Below are 9985 nucleotides of genomic sequence, written 5' to 3'. Positions count from 1 at the left end.
TTAATGGATCAAAAGCAGGCAAATACGAAACAATTGACTTCGCCACGAGGAAAACGAACTCTTCTTTGACTCGCTGACAAGTTTCTGTGTTTGGTAGTACGCCAAATTGAGTGTAAAATTCCTCCGGTCGCGGATCTTAAATAAAAATATTAAGAAATAATCCATTAAGATTATTTAAAAAATCTAATTTTCATATTTTAAAATAGTCAGCGATACATGGCCCCCCCCCCCCCAGCGGTTTGCGTGAATGCGTGAATGGGCTTTTTCGGTTGCGTGAATGCGTGAAAATTGAAAAAAAATTGCGTGAATGCGTGAATTAAAAAAACTTGCGTGAGCGTGAAAATCCATTTTCTATTGCGTGAATGCGTGAATCTGCCCTGTTTTTTTACGTGAACTCGGGGAATTTCCCTTTTCACCCAGTTTGCAGAACGTGGCACGTTTGTTCGAGATTTTGAGTGCAGCACTCGCCAAAAGTCGAGTGCATGTACATATTTTTTCTTTTATAAGCATAACGTTTATAAGCATATGCAGGCTCAGTTTTTGGTCACTAAACAATGGCTCTATTGTTTGAGAACAATAGAATGCTAAGCATAATGCGAGCCTGATGTAGGGGCAGACACTTGCTTATAAAAAAAAAAACATGTATAGTTTAGTCAGGCCTCACCACAAATTTTTAATTCAAAGAAATATTTAATACCCATGATGCAGACTTTTGAGAACCTCATTTCTTGGCAAAATCAGTCTGAAATGGAATCGTATTTAAGCACATCAGAGTGTGAAAATAGAAATTTTCCCCTGTCGGCGCAAACCATGGTTGCGCCTCCCTTAGTCACTATGTTTTCGGCCCCTCCATGTTAGGAAATCAAGACGCGAGCCCTGATTAAAACTATTATTTTCTCACTTCGCTCGCAACAAATGTTCATCCTTTTACCTCATTTTGCAAACTATCAAGCGATCGTACCTCGCCTCTTAACGAATTTAGACTACATTCTTTTTCAATGGTGTTAAAGATAGCATTTTTAGCCAACCGCGAGGTGACAGAAATGCAAAAAAATTCCTCTCTGCGCAAACCATGGTTGCGCCTCCTTACCCCTCGCGAAAATCAGTTCTTGCCAAAATCTTCACGATTTTTTGCCACTCCTCAAAATTAGTTCCAGCCAAAATAAGTTTCCTTGAAGGTATGTTGGATGTTAAGCACAAAGTCTATCCAAAGTCCAAATTTCTAAGCATTTTTTGGCCCTTTTTGACAAAATTTCACTTTCCAGGGTAGTCGTAGACAGGAGCTGTCCTGTATTTTTATAATCAGTGGAAAATTCGAATTTAACGCTGTCTTCCAGGAGGGGGGGGGGGGGGGGCATTGAAAAAATTTGTCAATATTATACCCTTGTACAAATATTTTTTGGAATTATCCGTTCAAATTATTGGTTTGCCTTAAGGGGCTATGCAGATGCAGTTTTTAATGAGGTTTTGAAAAAACATATATGGTTTTATATGTGCTGATTGTGGCGTTATGAGAAAAATTTAGCTTTCAGACCAAATTCTTCCTGAAAAAAAAACCCTTCAAAATGGAAATTTTCCATAAATTTTGCCCTTTTTTCAGCTGGAAATAATTTTTCAGTTCAAATATTCTGAAAGCCAATTGAATTAAAAGAAAGATTTCATACCTAATTTCCTAATAATCTGGGAGTCTTGTCAATCTTTATGCTTCTTTGGTGTCATTGGCACTGATGAGTTTAACCACACAAAGTGATGTCAGCTCACTGTAATGTAAAGTATGAAACATTTTTTTTCTGATTTGCACGTGCATTATTTATTTTCTTCATAAATATTTAAAAAAATTACTGACCGCTACTAAGCATGCGCTACTATTGACAATTTGAACCGGGGGTTTGAAGTGGGCTATTCAGGCTAATGATCTAGAATACATGTTTGTTTTTTTATAAGCATAACGCTTATAAGCATATGAAGGCTCAGATTTGCAGAATTCCTAAACATAACATAAGCATATACGTCAGCCTGAAATATTTTTCCAGTTGTCATTTTTATCAGTTTAAAAAGGTTTGGTAGAGGTCAAATAAAAAAAAAAGACTTTCCACGGTTTCCTACATTCCACTGCTCCCAAAATCTGAACAAATTTTTGCAAAATTTCTGAAATTTCACTAAAAACTTGGCTCGAGGTGAATCATAAGCATGATTCATAAGCATATAATAAGCATAATCTATGCCTGGATGCTTTGAGAACTTAAGCATACACGAGCTTGACCAAGGAGCATACACTTGCTTATAAAAAAAAAAAACATGTATTCACGCAGACCTAAAGAATGAAAATGATCTTCTTGTTAAAAGTCATCAAATAATACATATTTTCATTTTAGAATTTTCAATTTCGTTTTTTTTTTCTATCATTTTCAATGAAACATTTTTTCGTCTTCTTACCCCCGTCTCTGAAATGGGTGTAGTGTCCCGGGACTCTAAATAAAATTTCGTGCTTCCACAATATCGTGCTTCATATTTTCATTCGGTTCCTCCTGTGATCTTTAGTATTTTCTTCTGCGCCCTTTTGAAGCAGCCGTCCCCGCCGCCTATTGTCTCGGATGTCAGTTACTCCATTCGAATCCGTATAAATTCGAATGCGACATGTCTCAAATTCAATCAGTCCACTTTAAGCCTGTACAAGGAACGCACAAGTTTTCACTCAAGTGAGCATTTCATCATAATCAGCATGGGATCAGAACAAAGCTCAGAATATTCAGGTAAGTACTCCGATAACCAGAAATATTCTTAATATACATTTTATAAAACTCGGTAAATTTTTGTTGTGGTCCTCCTAAAGACACACCCTCACTCGCCCTCACTGACTGAAACTCGATACGTGTCGAGGGATTCGGATTCCCATTTATTTTACGGCTCAATTCAAATGTTTTCAAGGTCGGAAATTTCTGTCGGGAAGGAAAAATTTTGCAATGAGGGAGAAACTTTTGGGGTAAATAAAACAAATCGAGCAGCTATCATGCAGTAATTTATCACTATTATTGATTTCAATCGGTTTCATTTTATAGAAACAAAGACCGTCGGCGTACATTCAGTGGTGGCACACCTCCAAATACGGAACGAGACGAACTGCGAAGTGGAGTTGAGTATCAAATGTCCGTCCCTGTTAGAATCAGACAAACGAAAAGTTCTTCTCAAGCGAAAACGACTTGCCCCAAAAACGACTATAACAACAAAGTTGGTGATCAAATCGAACCTTGATTCGAAAGAAGTATACGTGTGGGCGCATTCAAGGATTGGTGCCGAAAAGATTCAAGTTAATTTACAGGACCAGGTCGTCCTAGATGTAGACGACGGAGACCTGGTAAAACTCGCATTAACAAAGCGGAGATAAAATGATTTTGTTGTATTTGTATTCTTTTGTTAATGTTCGTTTGTTTGTTTTTAGTATTTTTACTCTGTCTGGATATTTTTATGCCATAAAACATGATATGAGCGTTTGTATCTTTTGCACGGCTTCTACTCACGTCCCGAGATATTTTCGGTTAATAAAAAGGTCTTTGATTTAAAAACTTAAAGTGAGATTGCAATTTTGTATGAAAATCTTTCTCAAAACCTTTTTTAGTTTTACTGGCATGGTACTGAAATATCATAAAGAGTCTTAGGCGGCGTTAGTGTTGATACTTAGTAGATAATTTGAAGCGTGATGGTATGATTTATGGGTTTAATTTGTTTATTTACTTATAAATACTATGCATATAACTTTTTTGAACTAACGATTTTTAGGGTTGTGAAGAAATGACTGATTATATTTAAAACGTTGCATATGTTTTATTTAGTCATATTAGACGGAACCTCAAACCTACCTTTATTCTCTCCCTCTATCTATCCTCTATTTGACGAAAATCTACTTTTCAAAACAATTTGTTATAAATGTTTTTTTTTATAAGCATTGCACTTAAGCATATCAAGGCTCAGATATAGGGAAAAATTAAGCATATGGCAAGCATTTGCTTGAGCCTACAAAAATATTTTTTTCCTGATTTTGGCTTTTTTTGGCTTGAATTTACTTTCCCTATGTGTATTTTGAGAGTACAATAAAGACATTTCTGGGCATAAAATTGAACAAAATATGAACTACCTTATCTTATCATCGGCCTTAATTATTAGTCGGCCCTAATTTTAGTCACCTCATCAAAATTTAGTCACTTGGTGGGGCCAACTAAGTTTTGGCCGATAAGGTAACTTTGAACGTGGTCTTATGAAATTCAGGATATATCAATCACTCTCTATCATATCATTACACATTAGCTAACTAGTTTGCTCTTATTTTTCGTGTTGACGATAATGAAATTTACAATTTTTGACTATAAATTTTAAAAAATCTCAGGAAAATGAAAAAATCACTGAAAAATATAGTATTAATATTGTATATGAAAATCTAGGTTAGGGTGATTATCACCGTATCACACTCATGTACAAACGGGGGGTTGAGGTTGATGGAAACTTTTTATGAGAATTTGACAAAGAAATGACCGGGGAAAATAGAATTTTCCGCTAATCAGAGATGCCCCCCCAACCTCGTCCCTGTGTATCCCAGGCTTTATTTACGTTGCTGATTGACGCCAGAGAATACCCTGGTGTTGGCTGATGCGAGTTCCCCCTCTCAGAGGGGGAACTTCTCAAAACAATACGTCATAAAAAAATCTGACGTTACAAAGTTACACTGCAATGCAATGGTTTCAAACCCAGGAACGAATGAAATCTGACATTTTGTTTTTGAATTACGTAATCTTACGCGTTCGAAAACCAGCCAATGCCAGGGTATTATCTAGCGCTATCAGTAAGCATCAAAAAGCTGATAATGCGCAGGGAACGAGGTTGGCCCCCCCCTTTAGAGTGTCCGTTAATTGGAGTTTTACTGTATTAGTTTTGAATAAGCGAGGTGGGCGGAAAAAAATTGAATGTGCTCTAACTATGAAAAAATGTTTTTTTGTAATGCAGGTAAGAAAGTTAAAGATGGTGGGGAAGATGGCTTAAGGTTACTCAATGAAGTTCCACTCTGCTGCAATTTTGTGTATCCCAAAACTTTTTGACATATCATATTTAATAAGATCTTATTAGCCCTTCGAACATCTACCTACCTATTTCTTTTACTAGCCCGCCCTAAAGTCTTAAGATTGACAGGCGCTTCATTCAAATTTGAAATAAAAAATAAAAATGAATACAGAATAGTTGAAGGCGATTTGAAAAATTTTGCTTTGGCAACCTGCCTGATTGATATTTTACAGACCATAATGTAAATTTGTCTAATCTAAAGTCACATATTGACCGATTGACTCGTCCGATTTGATTGGGATTTATTATTCCTGAATCTGAAGGCCTCCTCGTCAAAAGAAAGGGAGGAAATAATGGAAAAGAAATGGCCCCATAAGCCCGAAGGGCTAGAATCGAATCTAACCTTTCTCAGACAAGAAAAAGTGAAGACTTAAAATATACGTCATATTTTCAATGATGGATTGAATCTAGCAATTCCTTTGTTTTCGTGAGATATTCTTTCCGAAATTAACACAGATATCTGTAAAGCCCGAAGGGCTAGATAGTAGGCAGCTTTAAGCTTTCTCCAGCATTCAAGAATTTCCTGGAAGACTTTCATCGACCTCGAAGCTTAAACTGAAAATTCTGCATATTAGTAAATTTATTGCTCTGCTGTCTTTGTTATTGGTGTTGCAGTTATCACTTGGAAAAATCATATCTTCAGGTTCATTCACCATTTATAGTTTTGGATTTATAACACCACCTACACACAAGTAACACAACTTTTATGTTACCATCATCAGCATTATCTATAGCTGTGTATAGGGAAGTACATTTTGTTGACTTTTTCCTCACTTAGTTTCACTGCTTTGTAGGAAGGAAATATATTGAATTAGGGTTTCACTCCGTTCTTTATAGACCTTTTAAAAGTTTCACTTAATTTTTGCGAAGGAAATTCAAATTGTTAGGCATAATATCAAATCATTTATCAACGATATTGATAACGTTTAAAAAATTAATACTGTAACAGAAGAGTCCCACACTGCGCTACAAATTATCCAATACCAATCCATCGATCGTGTGCGTCAAAAAAATGTCACGACGATCACGACTTTCCCCACTAGGGCTAAGAAATTTGAGCCAAAATGTCTGCTTTTTTAATTCTGTTATTCAAGCATTATATTCTCTCAAGACTTTTCGTGAATTTGTTTATGAATTTGACATTAACAGTAATAACTCAGGAAAGACAATGATTAGAGAATTGTTTATTGCCATGACATCATCAAACATACCAATTGAAACATACCACCTGATTCCCTCTTTTCATTTTGGGACAGAATATGATCACAGTCGTTTTCAACAGTTTGATGCTCAAGAATGTCTAATATATATGCTGTACCAAATTTATGACTTAAATCTAAGTTCCGCACCAGAAGAATCTGTGTTTACCATATCTAGCTTAGAGTCTATATTATGTCAAACATGTTATAATGCGTCAGAGAAAACTTTATTTGAGACTATGTGCCATATTGAGTTTCCTAATCGTTTCAATCATTATTCTATAAAAAATGAAATTTCGAGACTAGTAAACGATCCACATGGAGAATTGCTCCGTGACTTGTATGATTGTGCAAATTGCCCATTCCACACACAGGCCACAAAAAGTAAAACTATTATCAACATATCTGAATATTTGATTGTCTCACTAAAAATATTTTGCTATGATCATGCTTCAAACACTTCAAGAAAATTAGTTCCCAACTTGAATATTGAAACTTTCTTTTATGGTAGCAGGAATCAGTGTCAGTTAAGACTGAAATATTGACTTCAGTTCTGTCAAGTATGATTTTGTGCATGTCAAAAATCTCTGTAAAGTTTCTTCTAAGAAAGAAGGCCTAAAGTTTAATAGATTTTTTTGTTGGGCTTGATTGAGTTTAATGTTTAGCTATCTTTTTATATTTTTTGATAGTCAATTTTTCAGCTTGGCACTTGAGTGGAAGTACAGTGGTACCAGCAATATTTTAAAAAACATGGTTATCTGGCATATTTCAACCAATTCATTTCTACAAAATTCAACCAACACATTTCACGATATCAGAACGACACCCGCCAATGTGTCTTAGACCTGAGGCTAAGAAGGCGTTTTTGACAGCGAACCCGGATGTTTTGCAAAAAATACTTGGTCAAAATAAAGACCACGTTTTAAATTTCTTTACTCAAAAATCCTTTTAAATGATCCAAGTGACAAGCCCATAAAATCCCACGTAAAAATGAATTGATTTATATGCAAAATTTAAAAAAGATAACCAAAAATATGATAGAAATTTCATACAACATTGATTTTTGCATGAATAATCTGCTCTCACCCTTGAAAAATTCCTTTCATTTTTTTTTAAAGAGTGAGAAATTTTGCATGGTATGCATTGTGTTTAAAGACTTTCTTTCTTACTTTCTTTATAAAAAAATCAAAATAAATAGGTCTAATGAAACGTATGGTACAAAAAATAAAATATTCAATATGATTCAATTATCATAATTATAAATATTGAATAAAATACCTTCAAATAATGCCAATATTGAATACAGTAGGGCAAAATAGCAACTATTACTAACATACCGTGAGAATTAAAATACAAAGTTTAATCAAAACAAAAATGGTAGAGTAGAAATGTGAGCGGAGCTGCGTAGTTCATTTTTGTTTTGAAATTTTGCTGCTTTTATTGGTCAGTCATTTGATGGCTATGCAAGTTTCCCTCCACTGATGCAAGTTACCTGACTTCACGGTATAGCAGTCAATCCGAAGATAGATAAACAAAAGTCTTCAAAGGGAATGGTTGCATTTTTGTCAACAATTCAAGTTAGTGTCAACATTATTGGAAAGGTCTTTCTAAAAAAAAGAATTAGGATCTTCTTGTATAATTTTCTACTATTTTGAAATTATATAGATTATTTTGAAACTTTTATATTTTTAATAACCATCGAAATCATATCAGTATATATGTGACTCCCCAAGCGATTTGGAGTACACAAAAGTCCGATCGGTCTAATGACCGTTCCTCTTTGGCCTCTATTGGACCGGTCTTTTTACCGCTAAGGCCGTTCAAATATCGAAAGAGGCCGATGCATGGCCGATCATGAAAAGCGGCCATAACGAAGAGGCTTTGAGGCCGCTAAAGGGGCCCGAGCGGTCCAATGCCCGGTACGCTTCGTCCCGATGGCCGCTATTGATTTCTTTACTTACTTACTTTTACTTAGCCTCGTTTTCGAAAATGCAAACATTGAGTTCGTTTCTTGGAAAACGAGTTGCCTTGTGTTGTGAAGCTGGAAACAGAGATTTTCTTCTTGCAGTTTTAAATCATATTTGGATTTTATTTTGATATGGTAGAAATTTTTAACAACGTTGAAATTCGTGGACATTTGACATTTCATGGTAAAAGGATCACTTTCGCTCTCAACACTTTATCGACACGATTCTATCGATACACCTATCGATACATAGGCCTATCGATAGGAATTTAATGATCTCAAATAAGCGATTGAAAATTAGCGATAGGAGCTTTATCGATAAAAGTTTAACAATAAATGATCTATGAAAGTTTAGGGATAGAAACTAATCGATAACGATAACAAAATTAGCAATAGAAAATTAACCATGAAACTTTATCGATACAACTTAGAAGTCATCGTAGTGTTTTTAAGTGTCCGAATTTTTACAAACAAAAATGTCTAAAGACATAGGTTGCACGAGTACGTCAACAGACTTTTTAAGAAACAGAACACCCCTGTCTCTTAGCCAGAACTTTTATTGAGCCATTTGTAACAAAAGCATAGTTGTTTTTTTCATAAAATTCACTAGAGTCTCTTATGCATACTTTTATCAACTTGTTTTTCTTCGTATGTTTTAACAAGAATAGTCAACAAATATAAACTCGTTTTCTACATTGCCTTCACAAGCATCTCTCATGCTTAGTCTTCTGAATTTGATTTCTTTGTAGCGTTTAAATGCATCTTTTATGCTTAGTTTTATCAACTTGCTTTCTTCGTAATTTTCACGAGCGTCTTTTAAGCTTAGTTTTATCAACTCACTTTCTTCGTAATTTTCACGAGCGTCTCTTATGCTTAGTTTTATCAGCTCGCTTTCTTCGTAATTTTCACGAGCGTCTTTTATCCTTAGTTTTATCAACTCACTTTCTTCGTAACTTTCACGAGCGTCTCTTATGCTTAGTTTTATCAACTTGCTTTCTTCGTAATTTTCACGAGCGTCTTTTATGCTTAGTTTTATCAACTCACTTTCTTCGTAATTTTCACGAGCGTCTTTTATGCTTAGTTTTATCAACTCACTTTCTTCGTAATTTTCACGAGCGTCTCTTCCTTATCGATACTTAAGATAGATAATTTCACTATCGATACACCTTTTCTATATTATTATCTTAATCATATATGGGTCATATCGAAATAATTTAAAATGCTAAACGTTATTGACGTCTCCCCAATTCTACCTTTTGAAAAAGATTGTACTTTTGAGGATTGAGTAGTTTTTTAGAACCGGACTTTTTTGGACCGGACTTTCGACCGCTTCAGACGCCGCTTGGAAGTCTCTTGCTCAAAAAGGGTCGCTAAAAGAGCGGCCTCAAGCGGACCTTTCAAAAATTATCTCGCCCGCTTGGAGGCCGATCTTCACGAACGATGGGCCGCTAAAGATTTTACTTCGGCCGCTTTAAGACCGGTATTTTACCCGCTTTGGGCCGATCGGTCTTTTGTGTACTCCAAATCGCTTGAGGAGTCACATATAGTAACTTGGCACAGGAAAAAAATCAATAAAATTCACTTTGATACGATGGCCCTGAAGTTTCTTCTCTTCTCAGAAAGGTTTCTAGAAGAGAAGTAAAAAACTAAGAAGAGAAGTAAAAAATCTAAAAAGAGAAGTAAAAAAATTAAGAAGAGAAGTAAAAAAACT

The 9985-nt window shown here is 35.2% G+C and overlaps 1 protein-coding gene across 1 annotated transcript; it reads left to right on the top strand.

The window, feature by feature from the left end:
- Window positions 1-2570: 2570 nt before the first annotated feature.
- On the top strand, window positions 2571-3440 carry LOC136800065 (uncharacterized). Its single transcript, XM_067056677.1, has 2 exons — window positions 2571-2753; window positions 3060-3440. Exons 1-2 carry the CDS (start codon window positions 2723-2725, stop codon window positions 3383-3385), a joined length of 357 nt encoding a protein of 118 aa, XP_066912778.1. The 5' UTR covers window positions 2571-2722; the 3' UTR covers window positions 3386-3440.
- The last annotated feature ends 6545 nt before the right edge of the window (window positions 3441-9985 follow it).

Source organism: Clytia hemisphaerica, unplaced genomic scaffold, assembly GCF_902728285.1.
Source record: "Clytia hemisphaerica strain Z4C2 unplaced genomic scaffold, Clytia hemisphaerica genome assembly, whole genome shotgun sequence".
Lineage (NCBI taxonomy): Eukaryota > Metazoa > Cnidaria > Hydrozoa > Leptothecata > Clytiidae > Clytia > Clytia hemisphaerica.
The sequence above is the reverse complement of the archived record's forward strand: the minus strand, read 5'-3'. Positions and strand labels throughout refer to the sequence as shown.

Excerpts from the sequence above, each read along its gene's own strand:
- LOC136800065 (XM_067056677.1), top strand. The coding sequence starts at position 2,723 with ATGGGATCAGAACAAAGCTCAGAATATTCAG. Across the intron at positions 2,754-3,059 it reads ACAAAGCTCAGAATATTCAG|AAACAAAGACCGTCGGCGTA; the intron begins GTAAGTACTCCG and ends TTCATTTTATAG.